Genomic DNA, 17,729 nt, shown 5'->3' on the forward strand with positions numbered 1-17,729 from the left:
AATGAAATTAGGGCCGAATGCACCCCTGAAAAGCTGCACTTAAGGGAGAAGTGCAGTGTCACAATAACCTTGACCAGTGACTGTATCGTGTTGATACGAGATGTGAAGGCCAGTATTCCTATGCTAAATTACGGCTTCAAATAACATCACACTTGGATCACCAAAACGATCATGTTCGACAATGCTGGACGTATCCTTATATTACTAGAGATGGGAACACGTAATGCAATCAGGAATAGCATGGAAGGTGATCGTTTGGTGGTCCAGTTTTATGGTGTGAAGAGGCCCAGTGTTGCAAGGGTGTACCGATCTTGAAATCTTTGAACGCAGTACACTAAACAGCCAACTTTAATGTGACACTGTACAACTTCCCTGTGTATGTCTTTCCACGGTAGCGTTTAGACGCCCGCCCAGAACAAATGCAATGAACAGCAAAGAATAAGATGGGAAAAAAGTAGTCAGCGGGTTTGACTGTCATGCAGCGGGCCCGGGTCCGATTCCCCACCGGGTCGGAGATTTTCTCTCCTCAGGAACTGGGTGTTATGTTGTCATCTTCTTTTCATCACTGACACGCAAGTCGCCCAGTGTGGGGACAACTGAAAAAACTCGGCGGCCGAACATCTCCAGGTGAGCATTCCCAGTTATCAATGCCACATGATCAGTTTATAAAGTTAAAATAATTTCTTTTAAAATGCAAGGATTTAGAGAAACGGCTGAAGGCCTTACTTAAGTAAAATTAAAATATATTCTCGGCTGAAGGCTCAAATAATATTCCAGATGACCTAAAGAAATTCTTTAAAAGGCAAGCATTTACTAATTTCGGCTAAAGGTCTTATTAAGAAAAATTTTAAATAATTCCTCGGCTGAAGGCCCAACATTATTTCAAAATAAGAAAAGGCAACCTTTGAAGACAAGGATTTATACAGTACAACAAAAAGCCATCTTAAGAAAACTTGAAATATCTTCACGGCTGAAGGCCCAAACACTTCATCAAAATAGTTAAAGACAAACCTTAAGATAAGCATTCACATAGTACGGCTAAAATCCATTTTAAAAATTCAAGATAATTTAAGAGAAACCTTACAGACAGGACGTTACACATTACGGCTGAAAACCACAAATTTTAAGACAAACGCGGATAAAGGCCTAAATACAGAGCAAACAAGAATTTTAAACAAAACATGTCTGAAGGCCTAATCTTAAAATACTTCACATACGGTTCGGCTTTAGGCCATATACTGAACATAGAGGAGACAAAATTAATACACGGCTGAAGGCGTGGCACAGTACTTGCGACAACAGAACGGCGGTGCTCAGAAGTGTTCCAAGAGTCAGCCTGGGAGGAAATTCTAACAGCAGTTCAGGTGAGACAGGCAGCCAAGCATAATAATCGGGTGGCAGCACGACATAAGGACGGCTGAAGAAGCAACTATCAACCTAATCAGTTCCCTTCCACACGACCAACGGGACGACAATCAAAAGTATCAGCGAGGGCGAGGATTGCAGCACTACGTCCTCAGAAACTGGCATCTAAAAACAGCCCAGGGAGCAACGACCCGCAAATGAACTTCAGCGTCCAGGATCAGTGGGCAACGAACTTTGTCGCTCTCGCAGCTAGCGCCTGACGATTGCACAGCGCGTGCACGCTGCCAGCGATCCGGGCCTGGGCTGGCGGCGCGGAGACTTCCTCGCTGCTCTGTTCCAACCGACTGCAGCACGCAGACAGCTGCTCAGTCAAACCACACAAGCTACAAATGGTTCCACGAAACACTTCCACAAACAACTCGAACAACACTCAGAAGGTGACTGTGGAACAGCAACAAGGACGAATCACAACTCGACACACACAGAGAACCCAGAAGCGGTCGACGACCAAATACACGTCGTCCGCTAAGACGACCGACCGATCGACCAATCAGGGTCGTCCCCACTCAAGTCAAGTGTGTCGGCAACAATCGGACGAGTCATGGCTGCCCGAACCTCACTGCTGCTCCGTCCCCGACTCCCTTGACGACCGTTCGCAATTCGGGCACACGACGACCCGGAAATACTGGCTCCGAAGCAAACCATGCAGAGGGAATGCCGGCCCATCGGCCACCCGACATCTCTGCACAAGGAAGGAACCGACCCGACACCCGCAAGATGACCAATTGAAGGGGCCCAGAAGCGGTCGACGACCAAATACACGTGCCCGATGAGGCGACCGACGGAACGACCAACCTGCGGTCGTTCTCCTTCCGCCGGACAGTGCACGTGTGTCACCAGCGGTCGGCGAGTACTGGCTGATCAGACCTTACTGGAGCTCCATCCCGATTCACCTCCCGATACACGACGACTCGGAAATACTAGCGGTCGCTTCGAAGATAGTACGACAGTGCTCTTATCCATAAGCGCTGCTCCTGCCACTCACGGGCAGGCAAGCCAGTACGACAGTGCTCTTATCCATAAGCGCTGCTGCTGCCACTCACGGGCAGGCAAGCCAGCAACTTAGTGACGCCAGTAAGTCGAATACGAAGCGTGACGGCAATACCGCAAAGACAAGATGTCAAGTAATAAACGGCACGAACATGAGCCGCGCACGGCTCAGGCAATAATCATCGAAATTCGTGATTCCCTGAATGGGTGACTGTCTATATACATACGTAACCTTGTGCGAAATCCTCGGTGCCTGAGTCCTACTCACGCTTATCCAGAGTATTACGGATGACAAAGTGCGAAAGGATCGAAGAACACAGGTGGAGTTGCTCTTGGAACGAGAGGGTATTCGGGATGGCCAACCAAATCCCATAGAAAACGTATGGGATGTGGAGGGGGGGGGGGGGGGAAGGGAGACGTATTACAGCACACCCAGATCCTCCAACGACCATTCAGCAGTGTTCAACTGCTCTGGTGAAGGAAAGAAACGCCCCACCACAAGAACACATTACCAACCTTCTGGCTAGCATAGGAACACGTTACAGAGGGTACACTGCCGTCTGTGTTGCTCACATTCCCTGTTATGAAACATTTCTCCCCTTTTGAAATATCCAAGGGACCATCACGAGTCGCAATAACTTCAGTGTAATTATTGTCTTTCAGTAAAGGTATAATTTTTGTTCGTTTCATTACGTATTTCTTTTAGTTACCTTCTGTACTATACTGTAGACGCGCTTCGTATGTGTGGTCCAAGTTTCATCGAGCAGTGACACATCATGCGAAAACTACTTTCGTCCTTATAGAGTAATGTACAACAGGCAACAAACACACACACACACACACACACACACACACACACACACACACACACACACACACACACACAAATGGTGACTGTGTAAGATTACGAGGGTAAACTGCACTTCGCCAAAACGAGCTGCTCATGTGAAGTCACAGTGATAACAATGCAACTAAAGTGGAAAATGGAGTCGTGTTTTTATAAATTTGTGACTGTGGCACCTGATATGGGAAAACGTACAGCTAAATACATAAGAAGACGCTACGATTCACACATACTATGGACCTTAACAATGAATACCGCCTTGAGACTCTCTAGGAGGTGTCAAAGAAACTCGGCACACAACTGTACAGGAACATGGTGCACTCAAGCAACAACTTCGTCGATCACAACCATAGGAGGTAACGTAATCGCCCAAAGACACTACTTAGTAGGAAGTGCTTATGGAATATTGTCCCTGTTATGCGCCGGCCGCGGTTGTCTCGCGGTTCTAGGCGCGCAGTCCGGAACCGTGAGACTGCTACGGTCGCAGGTTCCAATCCTGCCTCGGGCATGGATGTGTGTGATGTTCTTAGGTTAGTTAGGTTTAAGTAGTTTTAAGTTCTAGGGGACTGATGATCACAGCAGTTGAGTCCCATAGTGCTCAGAGCCATTTGAACCATTTGAACCCTGTTATGCGACTGGATTCATGTTTTCCTGTCAGAGAGGTGACAGTTCGTATTAATAGACGGAAAGCCATCGAGTAAAACACAGGTGTTTTCTGGTGTTACTCAAGGTAGTGTTATAGGCCTTCTGTTGTTCCTTATCTATATAAGCGATTCAGGAGACAATCTGAGAAGCCGTTTTAGGTTGTTTGCAGTTGATGGTGTCGTTTATCATCTAGCAAAGTCATTAGGAGATCAAAACCTACTGCTAAACGATTTAGGTGAGATGTATGGTGTCAAAGTTGGCAATTGACCCTGAAGAAACAAAAGTGTGAAGTCATCCACAAGAGTGTTAGAAGGAATCCGTTAAACTTCAGTTACACGATAAATCAATCCAATCTAAAGGCCATAAATTCAACTAAATACCTAGGAAATACAATTTCGAACAACATGAATTGGTACCCTGCACGAATCCGTCCGGCGGACTTGTGTCGAGGTCCAGTGAGCCGGCCACTCTGTGGATGGTATTTAGGCAGTTTTCCATCTGCATCGGCAAATGCGTGCTGGTTCCCCCTATTCTGCCTCAGCTACACTATGTCGGCGATTGCTGTGCAAACAAGTTCTCCACATACCACGAAAACATAGGGGTTACAATCGTCTGATGTGAGACGATCCCTGAGGGGTGGGGGGTCCGCCGGGGACCGAACCTCACAAAATAACCCTGGGTTCGGTGTGTAGCGGCGGAGGGGTGAAGTGGACTGCGGTAGTCGTGGGGTTGTGGACCACTGCGGCTGCGGCGGGGACGGAGCCTCTCCGTCGTTTCTAGGTCCCCGGTTAACATACATACAACAATCATCATAATATAGTAAGGGAAATCATAGCTCTTACCGATAGATATAGGTGTTCGTTCCTTCCCCGCGCTGCAGTACGTGGCGATCGAAAAAAAAAAAAAGAAAATTGTTCAAATGGCTCTGAGCACTATGGGACCTAACCTCTGAGATCATCATTCCCCTAGTCTTAAAACTAGTTAAACCTAACTAACCGAAGGACATCACACCCAGCCATGCCTGAGACAGGGTTCGAACCTGCGACCGTAACAGCAGCGCGGTTCCGGACTGAAAAGCCTAGAGCCGCTCGGTCACAGCGGACGGTACGTGGTGATCACACACCCTGTTAAGAAACGTGTCCACTCTTTTCTAATGTTCACGGGGTCATCACAATTCGCAGTGACTTCAATATAATAATTGCCAGACACTTACGCGTGATTTGCAGAGTAGCCATGTAAATACATATGTAACTCTTAACCACCTACGGCAAGCTGAAGGTACGCAAACCGCGCAAATATCGGTGAATCCGTGCATCTCAGTAAAACGTATTGGCACTGCCAATTGAATGCACACGGCAGCCCATCCGGTGGCAGCAGGGGAGCCAATTTGCACACTAAAAACAAACACAGCCCACATAAACTTCACATTCTGCGAAAGATTTATGACTGATTGACCGCTCATATAACAACCGTGACATGTTACAGGCACGCAGACATTGTAGGTGGCCCGAGAGACATAGCCGGTGATCAGTCTGAGCAGCACTTCTCATCATTTCAGACTGATGCCCTTTATGACGAACCTATGACACTGGTACTGAGCATTGCACCAAACCCACTAACTAACCATACCATAACCCTCACGTGACCAGTCGCAACAAGGAAGAAAGTCCGCTACTTCTCCTGCTACCCGCGAAGATGTCGCAGAGGTCTTTTGCTTGGCGCTTGCCTCGGCAATTTTTCCCCCTCTGCCTTGAAACCCGTTTCTCGTCAAAGGCTTTCGTCCTCTATGGCCGCGTGTTAGTGGACAATCGTACCCAGACGCACAGACAACGTTACAGAGCGGCATCCTGTGAACCACTCGATTAAAATCAACGCAGAGGTGGTGGTCATCATACAGGTGCGGGCGTGGAGGTGCTCCACCCTTTATTACTGTGAGGAGGTGGAAATTTACACTGGTCTGCACTCATACTGCAAATGAGTACAGTGCTATATGAAAACACGGACTGTTACTTTTCACTTACCGAGTTAGCCTGCGTAACGACTTGGCCCATAAGCCGCCAGAGTGCAGCACTGCGCCGCTACGACCTCCTGCTCGCCTCGCCCCGCTGGGACACACGTCATAAAACACCCCCGGCTAGCGAGGGCAGGCCAGTGCAGGAGATGCACTCCCGCGACGCCTGGCACGGTGCCACTGCCCTGGCGTGGCTGCGAATGTGTGTCGCGGCTCTCCATTAAAGCTAATGAATGCAGATGTTCCCTTCTTTATGGACCGCAGGAAATTTCACCGCACCTTTCGATCGTCGCTAATCTCTACGTTTCCATTGCTGGCAGCCTTGTTCATATCTCACGCCTTTCAGCTTCTCTCCACATTGCTGCCTTTAATTTATACTGCCGCTCATTAGTTTCAATATACCTAATAACTGAGTTTAATTTCCCATATAGCTATATACAACACTACGGCTACAGTTAAGTAAGCAAAGGAATAGTGCAACACTGATAAATATCTTATTTTTATGTGACCTAAGTCGAAATTAGCTCCGCGACTAGACAACATTCCATTCGACCTACTGATAGACTTGGGAGACCCAGCTATGACAAAACTCTGCCGTCTGGTGAGCAATATGTATGAGACAGGCGAAATACCCTCGAAACTTCAATAATAATATAATAATTCCAATCCCAAAGAAAGCAGGTGTTGACAGGTGTGAAAATTACCGAACTATCGGTTTAATAAGTCACGGCTGCAAAATACTTACACGAATTCTTTACAGACGATTGTAAAAACTGGTAGAAGCCGATCTTGGGGACGATCAGTTTGGATTTCGTAGAAATGTTGGAACACCTGAGGCAATACTGACCCTATGCCTTACGTTAGAAGATAGGTTAAACAAAGCCAAACCTACGATTCTAGCACATGTACACATAGAGAAAGCTTTTGACAAGGTTGACTGGAATACTCTCTTTCAAATTCTGAAGATGGCAGGGGTAAAACACAGGGAGTGATAGGCTATTTACAATTTGTACAAGAACCAGATGACAGTTATAAGAGTCGAGGAGCATGAGAGGGTTAACTAATGAAGAAGTGCTGAATGAAATCACTGAGAAAAGAAACTTATGGCACATGACTAGAAGATGTGGTGGGTTGATGAGGTACTCTCTGAGACATCGGGGAATAGTCAGTGGAGGGAAGTGTGAGGTTGGAGATACACCAAGTTTAGACTAAAGTAAGAAGTTTCAAGAGTATTAGGTCAGTAGTCAAGCAGAGATCTTGTACAAGGGATTCTGGCCTGGAAAGATGACTTTCCGCCTGGGACACCCATTTAAGTGGTTTCCATGGTATCTCGTGTAGTACGGCCTTGCCTCTGCCCTAGTCTCTCTGAATTCCAAACTGAAACGCCTCTTGCTGATTATTTCACCTTCTGCTCAAACATGCATTATAGTGTAAGACGTCGTGTTCTCCTGACCTTCATTGCTTACATATTCCGCCCTCGAACGTTTTACGAAAAAAGCCACTCGAACAGCAATACAAATTTCGGAAGAACAAGCAATTCAAAGCAAGATCGCAAAGGATGCACTGAAAAAATTTGATCAGCGGATCAATAAAATATAACTTAAAAACAAATCCAGTTTGAAAAGCTTCGAACAGAGTTGATACGAACTATCGAAGAAAAGATCGAGACCGATTACACCTGTTGCGAAACAACTGACACGTCAAGCATTAATTCAGTACACGAACAGGCGCCGTCTAAGAAAGCTGAAGTAGAACCAAGGCTAGACGTAACACTCGCGCAGAAATCGAAACAGAAAACCTCAATTAAAGTAATACATGACATGCCACAGGACCAGGCGCAGTATCTAGAAAAACACAACACATACATTCAGCCGATACCAATCGAAAGACAGATAACTGAACTAGTAATCTAATGACACAATATAATAGCAGCACAAGTACTATACTGCGAACGACGAGAGTAGAAGCACACGAACAACACTTTTGTTCGCCAATGATACGATATGACGTGGATATGAGTCAGGAAATTGAGAATAGGCAGACAGACAGTAGATTACCAGAGAATAAATACGACAACACAAGCAGTGGCAAATTATTTGAGTTTATGAATCAGCCACAAACCGGATTTATGAGTAGACATGACACAGACCACTTCCTTACAGTTAGAGAAAATTTCACTATTTCAAGGAAGAAGGCGGTAGCTTGGAAGCACACACATTCATCGATCAGGTTCAAGTAGGCTTACCAAACCACTGTAGCGTTGGTCACAAACTTGACTTCATTTGTGCACACATATCAGGGACAGTAGCAGAGGTGATGCAAAAGATCGCGGCTATCTGTACGTCTTACCTACGGTTCAGAACAGCATTTCTCGAAAGATACTGGTCTAAGGAGGCGCAAAACAAAATTAAATAGGAGTTACTTCAGATGACATGATACGAAAACTCAGGAGAGAAAAGCGTGGTAAAATTCTTTGGTAAATGGACAAAAAGAATCAATGCCTAGACAAACCATGCAGTAACGGAGAGCTGATAAGTCTATGTGGAATGAAATTACCGGTAAAGTATCAACAGGTGACAGTAGGAAAAAAATGAAAATACCGAAGAATTCAAAGAGGTTTTACGGGAACTTGAATTTATGTTTAAAGAAGACGAGGTGAAACAAAAAAGAGAGGAAATGGAACAGCAAAATGAGAGGACTAGGAACGAATATTCCAATAATAATGATCGTAATGCTAACACCAATAATTTCAGGCAATTTAACAGACAAGGACAGTGGCACAATGGAGACAATTGGCATATAAACGATGACCAGAATAATTGGTTCCGGAATAGGGACGATAATGGACACTCACACAGTGGTGGGTATGGGTTTAGGAATCAAAATGCCAACTGTCAAGGGTACTTTGAAAGAGGTCACGATGTTAGAAACAGCAACTGGCGAGACCAGGGGGCGAATAATTACCGAGGAAATTATGGTCCACAGAGACAAGAACAACACAGCAAAGAGAAACCAAATGTAGAAGTTAGGCCACCGAATACTGCAAAACGTAAAGATTGAATTGAAAAATGCGGAAGAGGTTAGGCAAACTAACGTCCACCCTATCTTATACTAACCACTAAAACAAAAAATAAATTAAGAATCAACAACATAACACATTAATTAAAAGGAAAAGAGACACAATACACACTAAAAATCTCTTGTAGTATCAAGTACACTACAACATGCACACAAACAAAAAATGGTACACAACAATTAAAAGAATGAATAAGTGGTAGGCTATAAAAATGATAGATATATGCTTTAATTAAATTATCATATGAGAAATAAATAATACTTTTCTTCATTTTTATAAACATTGCATTGTATAGAGTCAAAATCTCTTGTTGTTTGTATAAAGCAAAACATTGTAAAAAATTTCTCTACACGAAAAAAGGGACATCGCCACCAACATCAATCACCAGCTCCCTTAACACCTGATGCTTCGAGATAGCGATGGAGAAGATAGAGACATCTTGAGAAAGCACTTAGGGCAATAACAACAACATGAAGACCAACGCCACACTGGAAATGCAGGTTGCAACCAGGTTGGACTCAAGGAGGACAACGCACAGCACCGACATTTCATATATCACGACGCTGCTACACAACGGAAGAGCATGGGGAGAATCATAATACGACGAGACGACAATAAAGGCACAAAAAATTACTAAGATCTACAAACTCATCAAGTAACATTTGGAAAGGCAGTCAGATCCTACAAATCCTATATCACACCTACACCAAAATTCACATATTCCTAGTCCTTTGAGGCATGGCAACTACTACAAACACATCTCCAAAAATAAACCGTGAGTCGTCAAACAAGTACAAGCGAACGGCAAACGGAATATTAAGTAGTACAAACCAAAATTATCTAGAAATAGATTCAGCAAAATCAACAGTATTCTCCCTACCACATCATCAAATTGCCATACTGAACCAGGTGTGAAGTACCAAGACGTCACAGCACAATACTGGGTGACGATCGTCGGTAGTCAACTACAATCATCGAACTGCCATACCGTCCCAGGTGTGACAGTAAAGGAGTACCAAGACATAACTGTTTATGCAGCAAACACCAGTCATCATCATCGGTTAAAGGTACAACTTCATGATGACAATGTCAACAAGTAAGACCCGGCATCGCATGCTGGAGAGCTTCTCTCATGATTTGTGACACCCATACAAATGAGTCAACGCCTTCCGATATTTCAGTGGGGATCGTCGAGCACAGAGACTGACACAGCACAAAACAAAAATACTGATAAAATACAAATGCAGAGTTAACAAAATGATATATTTATAAAAATATTTTCCCTTTTTTGTAAAAGTAAATATTTTATCATCTATGTAAAGCACATAATGTGATAGAGACCTTAAAATATTATGTAAAGAAGATTAGTTAGTATAAGTAGATAATCTCAAAAATCCCTGTAAAGTCAAGTTAGTTTTTTATATAAAAAAGGTTTTGGTTAATCATACATTGAAAGAGGATAGAATAAAGAAAAAACACTTCTTCATTCTTAAAACAGTGGCACAAAACAAAAAGGAAAATAATGCCTAAATAAATAGGCAAAGACACACAACAGAGCTTTTTCGAACATTCACGCGAAGCTTAACTAAAGAAATGGTATAACTACACTAAAACATGTTACACTGTACACTAACGAGTTTAGTAAAATCAATATTGTAAAAACAATTTTTGGAAATGAAAAAGAAAAACAGAGACACATACTGCCAACAACAAACAATAACAACCTTTGTAAGGCCTATATTTGCCTAACAACAAAACATAAATTGTAGAATTAAAAAATAGAAACAATAGCTATAAAGAAATCATCAGGAAAAATTGTTAAGAATGGCTGAGAAAAGTATATTGGAAAATCTAAACGAACAGTTTTTGCCTGACTTTGTCAGTGTTTTCCTCGGCTTTGACAAACCCCAGACAAAAATTTTATCAGAAGGAGGGAGGTATGTAAGACGTCGTGGTCCCCTGACCTTCATTTCTTACATATTTCGCCCTCACAATCATATTCTGCACATCAAGACGCTTCATTCGAACCCAAACTCGATAATACAAAGTAAATGTTTTATGAATTCATGTAAACAATATGCAAATAACAAGTAAATCGCAAATGAGCACCGAGATGGAAATACTCGAGACTGGCGCGCACACACAAATTCCAGACATGACGGTCACAAAAGCTTTTAGTTTGGGAGAGGCAAACCGCACACCAAGAGGCCGGTCTCTTCAGAGGACGAGTTAACCTATCTACGTTGGCCGGCGACTGCCCGTAGAGCAGACAGCGTTTGCCCGAGTGAAAGGGATAATGACCCCGTGTTCGGCTTAAAAGCAAATTCTGTTACATTGTGTGGGAGCGCCCAGCCTACGCATTCTTTACAGACATAGCACGCAGTTTCAGAGGTTTTCAAAGGGAGACAGCAAACGCCAAATGCCGATGCTACAGACTTTCGGATTAGTCGCCTTAAACGAAACGTCTTTCTCCCGTTTTAGAAGAGCAATGCTGATTGGCAGACGATATTCCTGACGCCTTGAACTGAAAGTTTTTCAGGCATTTCTCTTTAGAGAGTTAGGAGTGTCTGCCCGACTTCTGTAGTAGTTGTGGGGTGGAACTTGCATCTTGCAGGAGCCACAGGGCACATCTCAGATTAATCCGTTGCGCAGAATGACAGAATAGCACCCACACGTAGCTCACAATAGTAACGGTGTGTTAATTGTGTCAACTGAGTGTCATCCCTTTTTGCATTAGTTACTGCTAGGCAAATTTGCTCATTACCGCCGAATTAAGTTAGGTGTCATATTCACCTTCACGTTGCGATGTATAAAGCTCTAATGTAAGGTGCAAATCTGATCTTCATTTATTCTGCCACCTTACAAACTGCGAAAACTGGTGCGTAACACAATGGTGTGTAACGTAACTATGTTGGTGCGCGAGAGATTTCCAGAGAGTTCGTCCACACAAGGAGCAACATCTCTTCAGCAAGAGAACGCCGGAACACACCCGAGCGTTGCGACATCTGCAACAATCCGACGGCTTGTGTTCACTGTCATTGATCATCGTCCATACAGTCCAAACTTGGACCCATTCTATTTTCATCCGTTTCCAGGTCTTAATGCACACCTTCGATGTTGGTAGCGAAGAAGCGGTACAAGCAAGAGGTGTGGTTGTGGTTCTGCCAACAAAGTCATACGTTCCATAGTGATGTTATCAGCAAACTGGTCTCTCGTTCGAAGAAAAGTGTTTGTCGCCAGGGTCATGACGTTCATAAATGTGCGTGTAGGCATGAAAAATATAGATTTAGAATGTGTTAATAAAAATCGTATGTCAGGATAACTGAAATTGTATTACTGATTAATATTTTCAGCTCATTTGCGAGATATATTCAGATCAATAAAAATTCTTATTCTTTGAGTGTATATCAAACGTACGGCATTAAGAAATAATTTTTATTGATGTGAACATGGCTCGCCAATGAGCTAGAACTAGTAATCAGTAAAGGAATTTTGGAGATCACGAAGTAAGACTTTTATCCACACATTTGTTCGTCTGTATCATTTGACATGCGAGCAGCTTTGACAGCGTCTTCTTGACAACGTGGGTACATGGCTTCATGGGGTCGGCTCCACATTCGAACCCTAGCACCAGCTCTTTCCATCTGAAAACGGGACGCATCTGACCAGGTCAAGGATTTCCAGTCGTCTATGGTCCAACCGACGTGATCACGAGCCCAGGAGAGGCGCTGCAGACGTTGTCACGCTATTAGCAAAGGCAGTCGCGACGATCGTTTGCTAGCACGGCTCATTAAAGCCAAATTTAGCCTCTCTGTTCTAACGGATACGTTCGTCGTACGTCCTAAATTGACTTCTCTGGTTATTTTAAGCAGTGTTTCCTGTCTGTTAGCACTGACAACTCTACGCAAACGCCGCTGTTCTCGGTCGTTAAGTGAAGGTCGTCGGCCACTGCATTGTCCATTGGCATGGCGTGCTATGCTTAGCTTTCATGACGGTACTTTCTAACCTGTTACAAGGAAGCCATGTACAACACTCTAGTAGTGTATTTTCCAAATATAACATAAGCTAGCAAATAGTGTTATCCTCTGGAAGGATTTTTGAATTTGACCGTGTGTTACCTAACAGACAGAGGGAATCGAACATGAATTTCGTAATGGTAGCAGTTAGTAGATAACAGAAACACTAATTTTGTTAGACGTTACAGTAACAAAAATCTTATAAATGAAATAATAAAACAGTCGCCAGCCTAATTAGGCATAATAATGTGGAAATACTATTTTGAATTTACCTATCTTTATTTGTGCAAAAGATAGTTTCATTACTTCCTTCTCAATGCAGTGCAATGACCTCTTCAGTAACCAGACGAACAACACAATGAATAGCAGTAGTTATGTATAGCATGTATAAGCAATTACAGAAATGAACAGAAGCTTTATCCTTACTAACCACAATCTCCTCTCCTACCTTTCAGTAGTGTAAAACACAAATTGTTCTGAAAGGCATACACAGGACTAAATAGCACCTGACAAAAGTTCAAGATTGACTAACACACAAAAACACATCTCAAACGCAACAAGGTCACACTATACACACACCTTTTATATATATATACTTTTTTAAATAGTCACTTCCTGTTTCTTTAATGAGAGAACAACTAGTCAGTTTGGTTTCTTCCTAATGTAAAAGAATGGAATGGGGGGGGGGGGGGGAGGTTACAAACTATCCCCTCTTTCCTTTTTATAACAGAAAAGTATACACACTATTTAGAAAATAGTTTACATTATGATACCAGTTTAGTTAATTTCCCACTTAATATCATTTACCTTGCAAAAGTTTAAAACCATTTACATTGGCAATACTCTCTACATCTTCAGAAATGGTTTCAAGTAAAAGTTACACTTTGAGTAGCGTCAAAACCAAGTGCTTTGTAACACAACTTGTGAAGCAAGTGATTTTCATTTATAACTTTTTATGCAGCGAAACTTTAAAAACACTGACACCTGTAAAATAGAAGCAAACCAGCACACATTAGAGATTACATGGATTCAATAACTAGTGCCTCCCTTAGTATCAATAAAATTAATAATCTAACTGCTCAATTCTATATATTTTTGCATTCAGAACAATGCATTGTTAAATAACAAAGATGATTATCTTTTTTTTCACACAGAGGGTACTCGGATATTGGTCATTATGAGGCGAGGCGCTGATAGGTACTATTAAAGGAAACAATTCATGGTTTGAACACAAAGTTTAGCATCATTTGCACTATTATTGCAAATTAATTCACACAAATACACTGGTTCATACTGATAAACAGCTCTAACCTCTGGAATCTGATGAAGTCGTTGCGCAATAGTGGTGTCGAGCATGTGGCGGCTACCTGGTCTCTCCTTTAGTAGTAATATGCTCTATTAAATTCTTCTTGGCGACGTGAATAACCATTTTTAGAGTCATTTCCAGTGCGAGAGAGCACCATTTTACAACCACAATTACACCCGAGGCCATTGCATCTCCAGTTAGGTAGCGGATGCCTCGCTTAGCACCTGCGCTGTTCACTCATCAGCTGCTGGCTACTGACTCCTTACTGTGCTCTCTCGCTTGCCACTCAGATTGAGCGCCAATTCCACCTTTTGGCGCGCGCCAACTCACTTCCGTTGCGGAGGGGAAGTACTATGTCTTTTTCATTATACCATGCAAGCTCCTAAGCATGGACCAGTTTTTTACATTATTATTTCCTTTACATAAATAAACCTATTTCAGAAAGTCTCATTAATTGAATACACAGCTACAATTCTACAAAACATGTTTCGTAAAACTCTATTTCCTTACAGTAAATCAATGACACTGAGAAGTAAAGAGAAGACACTTTACAATTCACATAATTAAATAAACTGAACAGCTACTCTCTATCGATCATGGTGTTACACATGGTGAGAGATAATGCATCAAAATTGGGACTCTCGGCACACTATTGACACCGTGGATCTCGGAATATTGATTTCCCTAACGATTTCCGAAATGGAATGTCCCTTGCGTCTATCTCCAACTACCATTCAGCATTCAGTGTCTCTTAATTCTTGTCTTGTGGCGATAATTACGTCGCAAACCTTTTCACATTATCACCTGAGCACAAATAAGACAACCGCCAATGCACTGTCCTTTTATAAGTTGAGTACGCAATAACGATGCCATCTGTATATGTGTGTGTCGCTGTCCCATAACTTTTATGAAAATGGCTCTAAGCACTATGGGACTTAACATCTGAGGCCATCAGTTCCCTACAATTAGAGCAACTTAAACCTAACAAACCTAAGGGCATCACACACATCCACGCCCGAGGCAGGATTCCAAACTGCGACCGTAGCAGCTGCGCGGTTCCAGACGGAAGCGCCCAGAACCGCTCGGCCACAGCGGCCGCTATTGTGGAGGCAATATTGGAGAGCGACACCCCACACGTCCATAATTACTACAGAGTGGCCCCAGGAACACTCTTCTGACTTTAAACACTTCCGTTGACCACCAAACTCCCCATACGTGAACATTATTGAGCATATCTGGGATGCCTTGCTACGTGCTGTTCAGAAGAGATCTCCAACCCCTCGTATTATTACCGATTTATGGAGAGCCCTACGGGATTCATGGTATCAGTTCCCTCCGGCACTACTTCAGACATTAGTCGACTCAACGCCACGTCGTGTAGCGGCAACTTCTGCATGCTCGCTGGGGCCCTACAAGATATTAGTCAGGTGTATAGTATCACACCTCCGCTCCTCTCCCCACTGCAACTTCAATCTGTTCCCATTACCCAACGATGGAATCCACCCAGAGACAAGCTCTTCCTTCCATATCCGCTCAGCAGTATTCCACTTCCTTGCATCATTTCGTTTCCTCACTTCGCCAACCTCACTTTAATGAATCGTAGTTACTTCCCGATGTATAGCAAACTGAGTTTACTTTAACTGTTTTGTGCAGTTAAATATTTTGTGAAACATTAAAACTCTTGGCTGTAGAGCGGTTATATCCGGTGCCAGTCGACCTCGTCTTGGGGAAGTAAAATAACAATGAAGGAAAAAAAATTACGTGTGGTCATTCTCTGGGCTCACTCCGAGCATGGCCGTAAGATCCATGGCCGTAATATCAATTCTAAGAATTCGTATTTTCACGGTTACATGTTTGAAATCTGATGGATTACTCTACGCAATATTATTTTTTGTATTTGCGTGATTTTCGCTGTTTCTGAAGTATTTTTCTGCGCTAATGTCAGATCTATTATTGGTATTTTTCTACCACTTACAGTTTCCTCACAAATCAAGTAAACTCAGTTTCCATTTAAACTTAAGTTCACAGAGAGAAATTTTATTGCAAGGAAAGGAAATATTAGTTTCTTAAGATTCTGGCTATTCGAAAGGAAACTTTAGTTCATTGTTGACATGCTGTGGTGTGAGCTTATGTTTGTGCTAAGTGCAGTTTTGCAGTTTTTTAGAAATGAGTTACTGCAAGTGTTTGAATAACCCAAACGTATTCTCTTCTCTGTATAGTAGACTGGGGCGGCGGTGAGAATTTGGATGAAGGACTGAGGCGTGCCAGGATAATCCGTGCAGTTGTGATATCCGCTGTGCCAAGGTGGCTTAGTGGCTAACGCTGCTGCCTAGTAAGTAGGGGAGTCGGGTTCGATTCCCGGCCTTGGAACAAATTTTCACCCGCCGCTTCAGCCTACATACATAAAAGCTACATAATTGCTAAGTAAAGACAGTACATAAACACTTTCGTGAAAAGTGTCTACTGCACATACTTTGGCGTACGACACTTAGTGATCAAGATAAAAACTGGGCACTGCACACGGTATACCGTACATGTGTCGTGCGACTGAGACTGTGGAGATATTGGATGAGGAAATGAATGCCTTTTCAGTTCCTATGTTTTGGAAGGAACCTCAAAATCATGTAATTATTGTTATTTTTGTACGCTAGAGATCATAACGCCAAAAGTAAGAAGGATGTAAAATGTCCCAACATTTATTCTGCCTTACAATCAGTTGAGCACAGTGAATGTCTCCCTATTCTCAGTCCCTATTCCACCTAACATACTTGAAGATACGTGACAGGAGAACAGCTTGAAAACTGAATTCGATGATAGCGATGATTCACAAGGTGGAAGAAGATTCTGTAGCAGAATTACTTAGTCAAAATGAACTAAATGATTAATTTGCTACTTGAGTCTGACAGACCCCGCCCCGCTAGATTGCTTGGGTCGAGATTTTAACGGAAAACATCTACTATCTTCCATTATCACAGAATATAATAAATGAATCACTGGTCCAACCAAGCAAGATACCATACCTTCGCTTCACAACACGCTGGGATTAATAAAATAGTCATTAACGCACTTGCAAAAGATGGCGACAGGAGGGGTTCTTTGTGGGACCACAGGTCAGAAATTTCATGGAAGACAATTTGTTTCAAGGTGCGATGAATCCAGTGGAAAAGCGGCTTGGGTTCCGCTTAAAGAAATAGTGGCCATCTATCTGGGCAAGAGCAAACATCCAAACCATAAAAGCAATGTTAAAACAATGAAATTAGGATGCAACGGAAGTGTGAAGTTTCATTTTATACACTCACATATTGAATTTTGCCGTAAGAACCTTGGCGAAAACAACGAAAAACAAGTTGAACTACTCCTCCTCGACATCAGGGATACGGAAAAGAGATGCCAGGAAAGGCGATACGCAAACATTT

General features: G+C 42.9%; 1 protein-coding gene across 1 annotated transcript in view; it reads left to right on the forward strand.

The window, feature by feature from the left end:
- Nucleotides 1-5,878: 5,878 nt before the first annotated feature.
- LOC126335680 (uncharacterized) overlaps nucleotides 5,879-17,729 on the forward strand; it is a 322,253-nt gene continuing 310,402 nt past the window's right edge. The window contains exon 1 of the mRNA XM_049999136.1: nucleotides 5,879-6,117. Within this exon, the coding sequence (XP_049855093.1) occupies nucleotides 5,879-6,117 (239 nt within the window). The remainder of the gene's footprint in view (nucleotides 6,118-17,729) is intronic.

This window comes from Schistocerca gregaria, chromosome 2 (assembly GCF_023897955.1).
Source record: "Schistocerca gregaria isolate iqSchGreg1 chromosome 2, iqSchGreg1.2, whole genome shotgun sequence".
Classification (NCBI taxonomy): domain Eukaryota; kingdom Metazoa; phylum Arthropoda; class Insecta; order Orthoptera; family Acrididae; genus Schistocerca; species Schistocerca gregaria.